Raw genomic sequence first — 17,181 nt, forward strand, 5'->3', positions numbered from 1 at the left:
GGGGATTTAGCTCAGTAGTTCTGCTGCCTGTCTAACAAATGGTTCTTGAAAGCTACCATGTTCCAAGCGCTGTCCAGAACTCAAAACAAAGGTTCCTGTTTCTCTGTGTGTCACTTTTGCCCGAATTTCTGAGAATCTTCAAGTGGTAATTATAAAGAGGCCTCTGGAAACCTGAGGTGTTTGTGGGCTTACCTGGCCCTCAGTGTAAGAGTTTTGTACCTATATACCTAGGCATTGGATAGAAAGAATTCTGGAGTCCTGCTTACAGGCGAAGTTTGCTGGAGTTAATCAACAGAAAAAAAGGGTGCCTCTCTTTTTTCTCTCCTGCTTTGTCATTGGTTAATTTAATTTGCCTGTATCACTGCCCTTTGGAACTCAAGTTAAAAGCAGCATTTCTTACTGTTGAAGTTTCAATTTATTTACGATAGGTCATGGCAGCTTAGACTTTGAAGTAGTGGAGATTGGAGTAGGCCTTAACTTGGTAAGTATGAGTGCAGTGGAACCTGCTGGGGACTGGGTTCTCTGGGTGAGGCAGAGGCGAGTGAGGCAGCACTAGAGGCTGCTGTTTTCACTTGTGGGTCATGGGTTCACCATGTGGATACATGCAGGCATCTAAACGCCTGGGCAATGAAGTGGTCTTCCTTATCCAATGGAATGCAATGGGATTTGCCTTTTAACAAGGCTTAAGGCTATTTGTACCTGCTATATTCATAAACCAAGTCTTGATTAGAATGTAGCCTATTATTTTAATTGTCCTCCCCCTTAGTAATAAGGGTTCTTTTTAAGTGCATGGGCAAAATATTTTTATTCCCTGTTAGCAAAATCTGATGTTCTGAATAGCTTCTTCCTAGAGAAAAGTAAGATACATGAATGATACTCTTTGTTCTCTGAACAGTGGTGGGAATACTTGTGCTATATGTGGAGAAGATAAAAACTTGGTAGCGTTCTGGCTTCTTGGATCCTCATACACCTTCTTGTATCTCTGGAGCAGTCTCCTATGAATTGCGGCAAGCAACACTGTATTTATCCTTAGTGACTGGAGCCAGAGTATCTCTGATGCTCAAGTAGGCTTACATTGTGACAAGAGATTGTCTTCATTTTTGGAGTCATCTTGCCCTACTCTTTGGTTTAAGGCCCAAAGCAAGTTTCTTTGAATTGCCATTGCCCATTGGTGTTCTTCTGTGTTTCTATGGTATTTATATTTGCAAAATGTTTTCCAGACTCTTAGGATTCATTGTACTTCCCTGCAAACTAGTTGAACTGGGAAAATAGCATTTTCTTTATGGAAAGAAACACGCCACAGAGAGATGAGCTGACTTGCCCAAATCAAACACTGAGCTGGTCACAGAGCCTGACTTCAGATTAAGAGCTGCTGTATTCATGAATTCTGAACTGAGCTGTTGTAACAGGATCTTGGAGATTTGTGGGTAGAGAACAAACGGGCTGCCCCCTATCTGGTCAGATGCCTAGTTATGTAGGTTATGAGAACATCAGGGCCCCAAGTGGACATCCCAGTAATTGATTTTAGCACATGGAGGATCTTTTTTTGTTCCCCCACATGGAGGATCTTTAGGAATTAACATTCTTACATTTTCATTCTCTTTGCTTTGATTAAATTTTAAAATTTTGTGTGAATAGTTGAAAGGTATATCTGGGCACTTAAGAACCTCGAGGGGTTGAGATGTTTTTCAATAGGATGGTTGTTCAGTCTTCATTATGGGAGGTGGTTCTTCGAGACTTCTGGATGTTCATGTTTTCTTTATTCACTCATCTTTATTTACTCACCAATCTATTAGTGGACAGATAGGCCATCTCCAAGATTATTGTGAGCTGAGAGACACTTTTTTGTAGATGTTTTCAAGATAGCTGTTTGAGTATTTAGCTTTAAGGCCACACTTTTGGCTTCTGACATGGGTCTGGAGGGCCACATGGGTGTGGGGGGGTGCTGCTGCATTTGTGAGACTCATCCATGCCATTGTCCTGTGATACATATTATGGGTAGGGACTTTCTGGCTGGGGGATGTGAAGCTTTATAGTGAACCAAGTAGTTCTGCTTTTGCCAGCCGCATGGATGGCAGGAATTTAGACCCTCTGAAAGACTTAGGCCACCTATTCTCTAGGGGAGCAAATCTCCTTAACTAAGGTCACAACAAGGCCCTCTGCTTCAGAGGAGCAGCTCCAACTTGCCTTCCCCATCTTCCTCGAACATTCTAAATACATGTGCAGCATCCTGGAGCACCCTTGCTTTTGCAGCAATTATAAAGAACCAGGAAAGCCGTTAGAAGTGATCTTGGCAAATTGAGACTGTGTGAAGTAGAAAAGAAGACACTATTAGACTCATCATTACAAATAGAAAAGTAAATGGGGCTTTTTCTTTTTGTTTTAGAAAATCGGTTTAATGGAATTGCGGTTTTTGGTAGTGTTGTGTGAGAGTTGTTCAGAGCCATTCTGCCAGGTAGCACTGGCCAGCCCATGTGTGTGTTGTTTTTTTTTTCTCTCAGTAACCTTTTGAACTCTTTCATAATGCTGATCATGGAAATTGCTGACCCTTTTTTATCACTGGGAAAGCATCAGGACTTGAAGGGCAAATAATTGCATGGTGTCAGAGTCAGAAATAGAATTTGAGTTCCGAGCCATGATTGTAGGCTGAACCAGGCTCTGCCTGTCCTCCCTGTTCCTCTTGCGGACTTGGTTGTTTTGCCACACAGGATGGAGGCTGGGACAAGTGTCACGGCAAGATTAGAACCACAGAATGGACTTCTTGATTCCTTGAGGAAAGTAAATAAGAAGCAATTTCAAAATCATAGAACATGTTGATAGTTCCCCATGCCATTTTTACCTGGAAGACAAATCTTTCATATGATTAGTGGGCTTAGATGTGAAAAGTTTTTCAGGCTTGTCTTCCTCTAATTGTCATGCTGCAGACCCCAGATCATTTCATTTGGGAAAGCCTAGTGAGTTTCCATTTCAGAGAATATAATTGTTATTAAAGAAAAGGCTAGTTAAAGAATGATGAGGGAAATTTATGGATGTGTTGGCAAATTTTTTGTTTGGAGAACATGAAAGGGAAAAGATTGAACAGATAGTCTTACCAGAGCCGGTCCAGGCTTAGAACCTTATTGCCAAAAGAAATAAGTGAAAGATGAACCAGACTCGTGGAGAGAAGTATGTCAGACTCATGATTGATGTTTTTGTCCAGTTGTGTCCCCACCTACTCCCTCCCACTTCTCCAAGGTAGGATTGTGCATGTGTTGTGATCAAAAAGGAATGATATACATAATCATAGACATAACTCATTTTGATTAAAAATATATTTTCCACCTTTACCCCATGGAACAAGTAGAATACCAATAGGCCTAATTAACTTAGAAAGAAACCAAGTTCAAATGCATAGCAGCTGAACAACACAAGCTGATTTCACCAATTCAATAAGGATATAAGTACCTTTTCTGTTGAGGACATGTGCTAATTGTCCTGGGATACAATATCACTGGGAGGGGCCAGGGATTTAGCTCAGTGGTTCTGCCACCTGCCTCAAGAGTGCAAGGACCTGAGTTCGATTCCCCAGTACAAAAAAAACTCCATAATTTCACTGGGAGAAAGGCAGCAATCTTGTAGGCCCCATGGACTGAGGACTTTGCTCGCAAGTCCTCCATGAAAGATGGAATTATTCTTTCCTGCCATTGGATGGCACTTCTTGCTAACAGATAATCCTGTCCAGTGAATAAGTGGATGAGGACACACCATATTTTTATGAGTCTGTTTTTCTTTTGGATGGCAGCATTCACCACATTTTTAAAAATATAATTGTAGAGACCTTCATGAAAGAAGACTTCCAGAACTGCTTCAGAAAGTGGCAAGAATGTTGGGATATGTGTTGTTGAAGTGGGGGAGGGTATTTTAAGGGGGGGTCTTACTGTAATAAATTTTTTAGATTAAAAAATTCACCATACTTTTTGGTCATCTCTTGTACATAGTGAGAAAACATCAGCCACTGCAATTGTTTCTTTTCTCTCTGACTTCAGTGCTTTCCTTGTTAGCTTTATCTTAGATTCCTTGGAGGTTGTTAAGGACCAAGAACATTTGTCTTTTATTTCTGGTGAAAATGGTTTTGCAGTTTCCCATCCTACTCACCTTTGTGTGGCTCTGAAACATCTTTATGTGTTGGTTTTTTGAGATGGTATCAGAACATTTGCATTTCTCAACTAATGGGGAATAGGAGAGTTTCACTTGGAAGCAAGGGAGGATGTTGGAAGATCTTATTGTGCCTGGTAGCTTCTGGGTTATCTATGGAGTGGGAAGACATTGGTGTCTTTCCTCCATGGTCTGTTTCTGATACATAGAGTGCCATTTCCATGCAGCAAGGACATATGGCTTAGGGCCAGGGATTTAGCTCAGTGGTTCACCCGCCTGCCTTGAAAGCGCAAGGATCCGAGTTCAATCCCCGGTACCAAGAAAAAAAAGTAGGAAAAGTAGAAAAGGATATATGGCTTGATAATCTGGTTTGAACCAAGAAACCTGCCTCCAAAATCATGTGGAACTACCTTGATTTCCATTTGAGCATTCCATGTTCCTTAAGATGCATGTTACCATTGCTACAGCAAGAAAATCCTCAAGCCTCTGGCAACATGTGTGGGTTTTTGTTGTTGCTGTGGTTGTTTGTATCTCATCTTGGATCAAAAGGCTTTTCATAGAAACCTCAGTGATGGGAAATACATCGGAATGGTCTCCCTGGGCCATGCTAATTAAAACTATAAAAAGAATGAAAATTAAGCATTCTAATAGAGCTTAAAATTTCTTTTCAATATGCACTCGCCTCTTTGCAAGCAATTACCACAGGAAAGAGTCTTTTTTCCATGTTTAAGTTGGCTAGTCACCACCTTCTTGGCTCTTAAAAGAACTCATTAAAGATAGGGAAACTCCATTAGGTTTAACTCAACTAAGTAAATTGACCTTCTAGATTAAATTTGTTCTCTGAATTTGCACAACAGAATCAATTATCTATGGTAAATTACCTTCATTGGAGGTATAGCTATAAAAAGGTACTATCAGGTAGTCTTTCATGGTATTCTACTATGGGAGTCAGGAGACATTTGTAATTTCTTGAATGGCCATGGAGTTGTGTCCATAAGGATGTCTGATACTTTTATTTCAAGGCTCTTAAATAATCAGATAACAAGGAACAGTGACTTATACTAGCAATACAAGGTGTGATCCAAAAATACTGTACACGTTTACATTTTAAAACAGTATTAAAGTAAAAGACATATTGCTGTTAACCCCCCTCAAAATACTCTCACTTTGAACTGACTTCTCCCATCATTCTTGTCACTATCAAAGCAGTTCTGGACATCCTCTTTTGTGCATATCTTTAGTTGCGCTGGCCTGACTGCCCCCATGTCCTGAATTCATTTAGAACATTTATCTTTCATGGTTATTTTGATTTTGGGAAAGAGCCAGAAGTAGCATGGTGCCAGATCTGGTGAATAAGGTGGATGAAGACATGCTGTGATGTTTTTATGTGGCAAAAATTTCCATAAATATTTTGAATCAGTTCAGGGCATTGAGGCAGCCCCCAAAAAAATACTCATAAAAGAGGATTTCCAAAACTGCTTCAGAAAGTGGCAAGAATGAATGAAGTGAGGGGAATGTTTTGAGGGAGATTAATGGCAATATATCTTTTAGTGTAATAAATTTTTAAAAGTGTAAATATTTACTTTATATTTCAATTACATCTTGTATTTGTATTTTTAAAGCAGAATTAAATAAAGAAGCAACTCTGTAAATGTTTATAACATTATACTTTGTCTCTGTTGGTTATTTTTTTAAGAATTACAACCTGCTATTTTTCATTGTACCTTTTTCACAACATTGTTTAACAACCTACCTGTTTAATGACTGTTGGGACTTATAACCTGCTGCTTTAACTTACAACTCATCTTTTTTTGGTACAATTCTGTACATCTTATTTTTAGAGGCTCAGTGTCTTTTTTGTGCAGTATACCTTGTTTATACAGTACTGTAATTTTTTTTGATTATACTGTACAATATAGTACTATAGTTTTATGTTTTGTTATACATTACAGTACTGAATTTAAGAGTTATGCAAATAAAAGCGAAGTCATCAAGTTGGAGTTTCCTTTGACCATTTCTTTGTTCTGAATATTGTAATGTACATACTATATACAGTTCCTCATTTAGCAACCAATGAAGGACCTTGTTTCAGGAATGTAACTCACTTGTTAAATGAGGAATGTCCTGTATACAATTAGTCTCAACATTGTTAGTAAAAAAAAAAAAAATGACACTTTGAAGCAGTTTTGCTTACTGAAAAGGGGGGGGCGGGGCTGGGATGTCTTTTGCTATAAGAACTTAATTATCTGGAAACAACCTGAATATCTATTCATAGGGAACATGAAGTGTGGTTTGTACAGTCCAGTAGAGTACTAGGCAGCCACAAGAAAGGATCTGATCTATGCTGATGGGGAATGATCTCCAGGTCACATTTCTTTTTTCTTTTTTTTTTTGGTACCGGGGATCGAACTTTGGTCTTTGCGCTTGTGCAGCAGGCGGTGAAACCACTGAGCTAAATCCCCGGCCCTAGGTCACATTTCTTAAGTGAATAAAACAAATAAAATACCTAACAAGGTGTATACTATGATTCGTGTTAAAGGGACCCAAAACAAAACAGCTACCTGTATGTCTGTGTTCCTACATGCATAGCTGTGTCTGGAGGAATACATAGAAAACCGATGTCCTTTGCTCCCTCTGGAGAAGGGTACCAGACTGTGAGGGAACAAGGGTGAAAGGAAGACTCTTCACTTTCTACTCTTTTGTTCAACCTGATTTTTGAACCATGGAAATATATTATCCATTCAGAAAGTTAAATACATATAATTGACATTTAAATGAATAACGGGTTTCTTTTCTTAAAAAATTTGATTAGTACAGGTGTGCACTACATAATCATTACATTCATCATGGGGAGTTGGTACATGTACATATCATATCTTAATCCTTTTTACCACATTTCCATTATCTGTTCATCTGTTGATGTACTTAACAGGACATTTCCAAGATTTAGCTATTGTGAATTGTGCTGCTATAAACATGAGCATGCATATATCACTGTAATATAATATCTCTGACTCTTTTGGGAAGATATCTAGAAGGGGTATAGCTGGGTAGAATGAAATTTCTGTTTTTAATTTTTGAGGCGTCATCATACTGGTTTCCATAATGGTTGTAGTAGTTTACATTCCCACCAACAATGTAGAAAGGTTCCTTTTTCCCCACAACCTCACCAACATTTGTTTTTAGCTTTTGATGTTAGTCATTCTTTCTGGAGTAAGGTAGACTCTCAATGTTGTTATGATTTGCATTTCTCTAAAGGAAAAAGATGCTGAACATTTTTCATGTACTTACTGGCCATTTGTACTTCCTTGGAGTAGTATCTGTTCATTTCAATTCCCCATTTTTTCCCTGGGTCTTTTATTTTTAGGGGGCTAATTTCTTTATATATTCTAGATCAGTGGTAGGAAACCTGTGGCACATGTGCTGCAGTGAGCTGTTTGTGTCATTAAAAGCTCTAAAAGGTTTGTCATCGCTGCTGTAGATAGTACTTCTGTGTTCAAGGAATAGGTGGCAAAAATATTTCCCCATTCTGTAGAAAAAGTAATCCTAGACAATAAGAGGAAAGCAGGAGGCATCATAAGCCTGGATTTCAAGTTATATTACAAAAATATAGCTGTAAAAACTGCATGGCACTGGGATCAAAACAGACACATGGATCAGTGGCACAGAATGGAGGATGCAGAAACAACCCTTGGCACATTCAGCCATCTAATCTTTGACAGAGGAATCAAAAGCATATGCTGGAGAAAAAATAGCCTGTTTAATAAATGGTACTGGGAAAACTACTTATCCATGTCCAGAAGATTGAATCTAGACCCATATTTCTTTCTCACCCTATCTAGAGTAAAATAAAAATGGATCAAAGACCTAGATATTAAAACAGAAACACTTAGTCTGCTGGAAAATAAAATAGGTAAAACTCAAAGACATAAGCACAGGCAGTGACTTTCTGAACAGAACCCAGATTGCACAAGAAATAATGCCAAGGATCAACAAATGAGATATCAAATTGAAAAGCTTCTATGCATCAAGGGAAATAATAGATTCTTATAGTAATCATAAAACCAACCCTTCATTATCTCATGTAATGCTGTCTAGAACTCTGTGACAATGGGAATGTTTTACAGCTACATCATCCCACACCCTATCCCTGAGCACTAGAAAGATGGCCTGTGCAGCCCAGGGGCTAAATAATTGTTTCATTTTAATTAATTTTAAGCTTAAATACATTTTAAGCCCTTGACTACAAGTGGTCAAGGGCTGCCACATTGGTTAGATACAGAGCTAGAGCGTCCCCCTGTTTAGACCTAATTAAAGTTCAGATCTGTTTTAAGGGAAACATTTATTTAGGCTTTCAGGATAAAATTTATTATTGTAAATCCAAGAAATGCCTACATTTTTCTTTTTGGCCCTTGAATTTAATGCCATCACGTAATTCTTGAAATCAGTATTACATATGAAAATCCTCTTTATTACTCAGGAAAATCATTTTTATGGACACTGTGTTTTCCTAATCTTGCTGGGAATGATTTTAAATGTTCTGTAAGAGATTTATTTTGTCATCTTGAAGAAAAATCCTATTCGTGTGTCCCCTGTCCCCATCCCCAGTTTAACATGTCAGACACTTGTCCCCAAGCCCAGCAGCTGTTGTAATACAAGGGGACAGTTTGCATTCTTAGTCAGCAGCTGCCAGAAGCATTTCTAATCTGGTTTTGGCAGGAAATAGTGCACAAGTGGGAGCCAAAGAAGCTTAAAAAACAGAATAACTTTAGATCCCACTAATACATGGTCCATTTTCTGCTAAAGATTCCCCTAGTGATTTGTAACCTGACTGTATGGTGAGCCCTTCAAGGCTGCATCTAGTTCTACTTGAAATCCACAATCTAAGTCACAGCCTGGAATAGGCTGGTAGGAGGTGGTTGTTGTTGTTGTTGTTGTTATTTTTCAAATGCTTATACTGCAAATTTGTTTAATTGATTTAGTTAAGAGCTTAAAATTGTTATTCATTCAAGATAAACTATTTGTTGATAATTAGTGGTTATGGGTCCTGCCTCGCCTCTCCTTTCTGCTACACAGTGTCGCCCACCTCTGCTCTAAAGAAAGACATTTGAATATTCTTTCAACATTATTTATGCATCCATTCTGCAAGCAAGTTTATTTTTGTTGCATGCAAGGAATAAAGCACATCCTAATTTAGTCTCTTTCCTACAAAAGAGTTTTTCATAAGGTGAAGTTACAGGTCTAAATGTGGGGGCCTTTTTAGCTAAGACAGTCCTTAAGCTGAAATAGCAAATTCATGAGTTTTTGTCTCCAAGGAAGAAATTTTACTAAAATCTTACCTTTGGGTTTGCAGTTCTTTCCCTTACATTCGGCTTTCTGTAGAAGGCACAGGCAGCTCTTAGACCCTCCAAATTGTGTCAGGTGTCAAGAGTTGTCCACAACTGGGGCTCTGATGGTGAATGGATGGGCCTGTGCTTAGCAAGTCTGATTTTCCTTGCAGACCTTCACAGCCTGGTGTAATTCCCATCTGCGGAAAGCTGGCACCCAGATTGAGAACATCGAAGAAGACTTCAGGAATGGCCTTAAGCTCATGCTGCTTTTGGAAGTCATCTCAGGTGGGCGCACATACCCTCTTCCTTTTTTTTTTTTTCTTTGTATTGGAGATCAAACTCAGGACCTTGCACTTGTGAAGCAAGTGTGGTACCACTGAGCTAAATATCTGGCCCCACCCCCTTCCTGTATTTAAAAATGTGTAATCAGTAGGTCAGCATCTGTTTAAAGAGGACTGCATTGGAAGTTCTCTTTGAACATGGCTGGGCAAGAACATGGTATTAACTGGCAAAGAAAATCTTTTCAAAGAGCAAACTCTGGTTGGAGTTATTTTTTTCTTCTAAAGAAAAAGGAGTGAATTCTGTTTAAAATGGACTTATTAAAGTAATGCTTATACTACCCACCTGAAAAGAAAATAAGAGAAGAAAAAATGATATTTATATGACTGTCCACCCTGCTTCCCTGTTCACTCTTACCCTAGCTAGTGTGCGTTCCAGAAATCATCTTGTATCCAGAGTGCCAGTGTACATGTTAACAGCACTCTGATCACATGAGTTAAGCTCTCTGTGGTGTTTGATTTGCCCTGAGTTTCAGTTGGCTGGTTCAACTTGGACAGGATGGATCATTCTTGCAGAAGTGTGCCTAGGAAGGAGGGTGGTGAGTCTACCCTGACCCATATATCTTCATAACCAGGTGTCTAAGACAGGCCCTGGCAGCCACTGTTGCGATTTGAATTAGGCTGCCCAACTTCCTTGAACAGTGAGCCAGCAACTCCAAATGCTCCAGGGAGGATTACAGATTTCTCTCTTTATACATGTGAAAGTTGGCTGCTGGGCTAAATCAGACTCAACCAACCTGAAAAGTGTATATCCTTAATCCTGTGGCCCTTCACTGATAAACTTGGTCTTGATCCCATTTAAGTCTAGTGTTCCCTCTATCCTGTGATTTAGAGAAACCAGGACATGTTAGAAACATTTGAGTAACCATTTCTGCTTAAGGAAACCCTGGGCTCTGAATTTTGGCATCTTGATTCCACACCAAGTAGTGACTCTGTCTGCACTGTTCTTTTTTCTTCCTATAGGGGAAAGGTTGCCAAAACCTGACAGAGGGAAAATGCGGTTCCACAAGATTGCAAATGTCAACAAGGCTTTGGATTACATAGCCAGCAAGGGGGTGAAACTGGTGTCCATTGGGGCTGAAGGTGAGAGGTGTGACATGTGGTCTGCACTGGCCTCAGAGCCAAGGGTGTAGCCTGCAACATTAATTCTCTCCTCCCTCCACCATGATCTGGGCAGCCTTGTGCCAGGCCCTAGGTGACCAGGCTCCAGACTTATTTGTAAAGACTAGTCAAATATAACACTGCATTTTCTTTATAGCAATTACAGGAGAAAGGAAGAATGTACAAGTGCCAATGTCTTAATATGACCTAATTAATAGAAGGAGAATGACCTCCTCATTCTAAGAGATTGGGAATCTGGAGAGGGCCCCAGGGACTAGTTGTATCTCCCTATGCACAGCTGAGTCTTGGTCCCACCAGCTGGGGATGTCTATAAAAAGAATCAGAGTAAAGACAAGACTGTGTCGTCTGTACAGTGGACCCTTGACTTATGAATGTGATGGGTTCTGGTTGTAACTCAAGTTGGTTGTAAGTTAATACAGCTGAGATCTGAAAGTTTACCTGGGTACACACTATAGATAACAAGAGGCAGATGAATCTACCGTCGACTCTCCCATTAACCTAATTAACCCAAGTTGTTTGTATGTCAGACCAGTCATAACTTGAGGGTCCACTGCATTTGATTGTTTAAAACCTTAGCTTGCCAGGTGTGGTGGTACACACTTGTAATCCTGGCACTTGGGAAGCTGAGGCAGAAAGATCTTGAGTTATAGGTCAGCCTGGGCTACATAATGAGTTCAAGGCTGACTTAAACTACATAGCAAGACCCTGTCTCAAAACAACAGGGTCGGGGATTTAGCTCAGTGGTTTCGCTGCCTGCTGCGCAAGTGCAAGGACCCGAGTTCAATCCCCGGTACCAAAAAAACAAAACAAAGAAACCCAACAAAACACCTTAGCTCATAGAGTCTTAAAACTGGAAACTCCTGGCTGGTTCACATTGATAGTGAATATGCAAGATTTGTGCTTATGATTAACTAAGAATTCATTTAAACTGGAGATATTTGGTTATGAATACAGTGGACCCTCAAGTTATGACTGGTCTGACATGCTAACAACTTGGATTAATTAGATTAATGGAAAATTCATTTGCCTCTTGTTATCTATTTTAGTAGATGTGCTGCCGAAGCAAGCACTGCCTCTTGTTATCTACAGCGTGTACCCAGGTAAACAGCCAGATCTCAGCTGTATTGACTTACAACCAACTTGAGTTACAACCAGCCTTCGGGAACCCATCACATTCATTAAGTCAAGGGTCTACTGTACCACAGTTATAAACAGACACACTGGTGATGGTTAGAAAAACATAAACTGATCTTTCTATATATACTTTTCTGATAGCTCAGAAATCAGTTTTATACATAGGAAAAGTTACTGATTATGGTATCTTTCCATTACTTTATTGTTTTTCTCACCTACAGAAATTGTTGATGGTAACGTGAAAATGACCCTGGGTATGATCTGGACCATCATCCTGCGCTTTGCTATTCAGGATATTTCAGTTGAAGGTAAAGCCCCCATTAAAAGTCAAATTGTGGGTCTGGGGATTTAGCTCAGTGGTTCCACTGCCTGCCTTGCAAGCGCAAGGTCCCGAGTTCGATCCCCAGTACCAAAAAAAAAAAGTCTAATTGTGTCATTTGGAAACCAAGCTTGCAAATTAACATTTGAATAGGATGTTGTAACGTTGAATAGTCACTTACATGATTGAATGAAAGGCATGCAAGCCGAGTTTTCATAATTTGTGTGGGAAAAAACTCCAGCAGCTGGGTTTCAGTTGTGGGGATGGGGTCATTTTGAAAATGAAAAGCATATGTTCAGAACAGAAGTCACATTTTAAAATGAGCATTTTGGGCCCAGAATTTAGCTCAGTGGTGCCACCAACTAACTGTCTTGCAAGCCCAAGGTCCTGAGTTTGATCCCTGGTACCAAAATAAAATAAAATAAGCATTTATCAAGCTGCTTCTTTTTTAATTTTGTACCAGGAATCGAACTCAGGGTCTCATGCTTGCCAGGCAGGCACTGTGCTGCTGAGCTATATTCCTAGGCCCTATCAAGCTTCTTAACTTCTTATTATGCTAGTTAATTTACAACCGTGGCAAAGTTCTTTGGGCTTATAATCAAAAACTTTTTTGGGGGGTGCAAAAAATAACTGATTGTAATCCAAGTTTTTTTCATTATCTCCCTCCCTCTCTCTCTGCCCCCACTTCCTTCATCTTTTTTCCTTTTTTCATTTCTTTTTCTTTTTTAGCAGTACTAGAAACAGCCAGCCTCTCAATCCTTCTTCTCCCCTGTTCCCTGCCTCTTTCCAAAATCTCTGTTGTCCCTATGTCTCTTGGCCTAACAACTGTTGTATTGTTGTAACAGAATCATTATCCTTGGATTGCCACTGAAGAAAAAAATCTTTAGTCTTTTACACCCACTGAATTCCCAAATACTTTTATAAATTCAGTACTATTGAAGAATGTTAAACTGGCATTCTTAAAATTAGAACTTTGGTTAGTTAGCTCTCAAATTACAACATGTATACCACAGAATATGTTCAAGGGGCAAGTGGATTGTCCAATGAATCAGCCTCCCCTAACTTTGTAACCTAACAGATAGCCAGGTACATCAGTGAGGAGTGGTGAGGGTATTATTTATAATTGTGCCCAGGCCGGAGGATGCCCTGACTCTGGTTTTATATTTTTTGGGTTTTTTTCCAGTGATTTTATTTACTCATCAGCCAGTAAATGTTAAGAACCAAGAACTAGCCTAATGTTATACCAGGTGACTTGAGGCCTACGTGCATGCATTTAACTAGCTTTTAATTTCATTGAGATTATTTTCTTTTAGCACCAGAGACCCACTTATGTGACCTAAAAGTCAAACTAAGATATGATCACATTAAAACCTCAATTTAGGCTCATGTATGACAGCCAGCTTGAATTAATAGTCTTAACTTGAAAACTGCTGCACAATGAAGTTCTATTAAAGTATGTTTCCTTATGCTAATGAAAATAACAAAATGTCTCCTTAGCTCCTGCTTGAATAAAAGTAATTTGTTACTGCAAGCAAGTACTAATAAAAATTTTAAAATTAAATAAAAATAGTGATCATTTGTTGTAATTCTCTTAGATCTTATATAGTTCTACATTTAAATGTTTAAGCAGTTGAATTTTACTACGTAGCAAGACCCTGTCTCAGAAACAAAGAAAGGGAGAATCCTGGATTATGTAAGTGATTTTGAGGAGCTGTTTGGAACTGTGTAGGTTTGCATCCTCTATGAATCAAATTCCAAAACATAGTAGAATTTGTCTTAGTATCCTTGGGCCACCATGAAAACACACTATAGTCTAGAGGGCTTAAACAGCAGACACTTTTTCATACTTACAGAAGTTGGAAGTCTAAAATGAGGGTGCTGTTGTGGTCTGGTGCTGGTGAGGGCCTCTTCCTGGCTCACAGCCTTCTTCCTGCATCATCACAAGGTGAATGGGAAGGAAAGGGAGAGAAAGAGAGATGTATGGGAAGTGTACATAAGACAGTGTACAGTGTAGGACAGTGTACATAAGACAATGAGAGCGCTCTGACCTCTTATAAGGGCACAGATGTCATCCTGGGGGCCCCACCCTTGTGACCTCATCTACCCTAATTATCTTCCAAGGGCCTCATCCAAATACCATCACATTCAGGTTTGTCTTTAACATACAAATTAGTGGTAGTGGGGATGAGACACTAACTAGAAGTGCAGGAGATTTCTTGGAGGAAGTGCCTATACAGGAGAAAGGGGAGAAAATAGATGGCTGAGGAATCCTCTGACCAGAGCTCCAGGGAGAAGACCTGGCTGGAAAGAAGAGTGTTGAGTCTGCTGTGCAATGCTGAGGTTGATGCAGCCAGGCCCAGAGGGATTCCTGGTGCCTTAGCGGCAGGATGGCCCAGCTCCAAGGCCTGTCCTCCCACCGTCTTTGGGTGGAACCACCCTGGGGAAATGTATCCCCAGAGAGCATGCAGTCTGCAGCTGGCGTTGCCTACCCTACATCTCCATCTGCAGCCACAGGATGTCAGCAGCACATTGTCTTGGCCACCACATCTCTTGGTGTGTTTAAACCTGGCCAAAACTCAAGTGGCCAAACTTGAAATTTACCAGTAACTCTCTAAGTATTGTAAAATTACTGGGTAAGAGAATAAATTACATAGAGGCACAGTGGCCCCTGGGAATCCTATTTATTTAACTGTGAATTATAAACAAGATGAAGGACAAGTTAGTTGGCCTACACTACACAGTTTCTTTTGGTGTGATTTGTACTTTTTTGATTTAGACTTCCATTGGATTTATATTTGTGTGTTTTTAAGTTGTATACGTAAACACTAAGCTAGATCAGATTGTTCTATCAATTCATTTCAATCCCGGGGTCAAGGCTTCCTAGCATTTTAAGCATGCAGGCAGGAATTGGTAACATCCCCCCAGTCCTCCTGTTCACACGAGACATACAGTCTCTGGTCTACAACTGTTAATGTCCCCAGTATCACCTCACATAGTGGGGAGCCCACACATCTTTTCAGTTATGATTTTTGTTTTAAAGAGCAGATTGCAGCCAGGCATGGTGGCACACCTATAATCTCAGCCCTCGGGAGGCTGAGGCAAGAGAATCTCGATGAGTTCAAGACCTGCCTGAACTACATAGTGAGGCTCTATCTCAAAAAAAAAAAAAAAAAAAGTTTCCAGCTAGGTTTTGTGGTGCTCACCTCTAATCCCAATATTCCGGAGACTGAGACAGGAGGATCATGAATTTGAGCCCAATGTGGGCTACCTAGTGAGACCCTATCCCAAAAAACCAAAAATAAATAAAATAAAAAGTAAGTTACCAATCTCCCTGAAGTCTGGCTTTAGTATTTTTTACGTTGTCATTTTCGACTACTCCCGTGTTGTCCTTTTGAAGTCCTCTAAGTGTCGCTGAAAGTTCATCTCTGGGATCAGTGTCTCAGCTCTCATCTGCCCACAGAGGCTGGGAGGAGAGGTGATGTGTTGGTAATTGGCCCCTGGAAGGGGTGTTTTAAAGGCATCCAGAAGCTGAGTGAACTAAGCAGTGTGTCTCCCTGTGGACACATTTTCTTGACTCTCATTACAGAAACATCTGCCAAGGAAGGTCTGCTGCTCTGGTGCCAGAGGAAAACTGCTCCTTACAGAAATGTGAACATTCAAAACTTCCACACTAGGTAAGTACAGGGCCCTTGAGGCCCTTCCCATGTCCCTGGAACCCCCAGGACCAAGAAAACCAGAATTATTCACACCCAGTTTCCCCCTCCTATCTGAGCAGCAGTTTATGTTTGCAAGAGAACAGAGGTTTGGACTTCTGGATGCTTAGAGGCTCCCAAGGGACACAGATCCATTAAGGTGTGGGATGCGGAGAGGGCAGCACTGTCTAAGTGCAGGGCATCTCACTTTGGCTTCCCCTGGTGGTGGGAGAAGGCACCAGGAAGAGTGCTTGCTTGTCAGGGACCCTAGCAGACTTCAGACTTCGTGCATCTGCTGTATCCTGGTCCCTTATCCACCAGCTTCGCTCTGGCCAAACTCAAGAGAAGTAGGAAAATAATATTTAAAAGATTATAGGAAATGGGATGCATAAAATCCAGACATGATACGAGACCATAATTTTGTCACTTGCTTTGGTCATGAAGATTTTTGTCATTCTCCTTTGTAAATGGAAGAGTTGGTTATGGTTTCACCCTTTGGATGGTGAGTGAACATAAATAGTTTGGTGGCTGATGAGAGAAAGGAAGGACCGCTGGGCATGGTGGTACATGCCTGTAATTCCAGCACTCAAGGCTGAGGCAGGAGGATCACTGTGAGTTCGAGGCCAGCCTAGGCTACATAGTGCAAGTCCAGCCTGAACTGCATAGTGAGACCCTGTCTCAAAAAACCCCACAAAAAACAAAAAGCAAAAAGCAAAAAAACAAAACCAGAAGAACCACAATGACAGATTGGTGAGATTAGAACATCTACTAGGTGTCAACAGTGAGCCTCATGAACACAGAGGGGTACAAGAAGTCTTCCCTGTCCCTGTAAGTTGCCACTGGGCAGATGAAAGGAGCTAGGAAGGGCTGTGACCTTCTGTCAAAGTCAACAGCAGAATTCCCAGACTGCTTCCACTCACCTTCTTGGGCTTTTGCTGGCCCCACATAAGCAGAAGCCTCTAACAGTGAGGCCCTAGAACTCCTTCAAGGGCCTCCTTCCACCAACCCTTTGGGGACTAGGATTCTTATGCCTAGGTCTCCTAGCCCTGCTGTCATCAGCCTCCATGACCCCACAGTGGCTGAGGAGCGATTAGTGCCTGTGCCTGCAGGAA

The 17,181-nt window shown here is 40.5% G+C and overlaps 1 protein-coding gene across 1 annotated transcript in view; it reads left to right on the forward strand.

Moving 5' to 3' along the window:
* Nucleotides 1-17,181, forward strand: part of Actn2 (actinin alpha 2) — a 71,877-nt gene that overhangs the window by 18,174 nt on the left and 36,522 nt on the right. Inside the window, exons 2-5 of the mRNA XM_004854605.3 lie at nucleotides 9,635-9,749; nucleotides 10,766-10,885; nucleotides 12,280-12,366; nucleotides 15,964-16,051. Of these exons, the coding sequence (XP_004854662.1) occupies nucleotides 9,635-9,749; nucleotides 10,766-10,885; nucleotides 12,280-12,366; nucleotides 15,964-16,051 (410 nt within the window). The remainder of the gene's footprint in view (nucleotides 1-9,634; nucleotides 9,750-10,765; nucleotides 10,886-12,279; nucleotides 12,367-15,963; nucleotides 16,052-17,181) is intronic.

Source organism: Heterocephalus glaber, unplaced genomic scaffold, assembly GCF_053883595.1.
Source record: "Heterocephalus glaber isolate CG9 unplaced genomic scaffold, H.glaber_assembly_v1.0 deba00001472, whole genome shotgun sequence".
NCBI classification, from domain to species: domain Eukaryota; kingdom Metazoa; phylum Chordata; class Mammalia; order Rodentia; family Bathyergidae; genus Heterocephalus; species Heterocephalus glaber.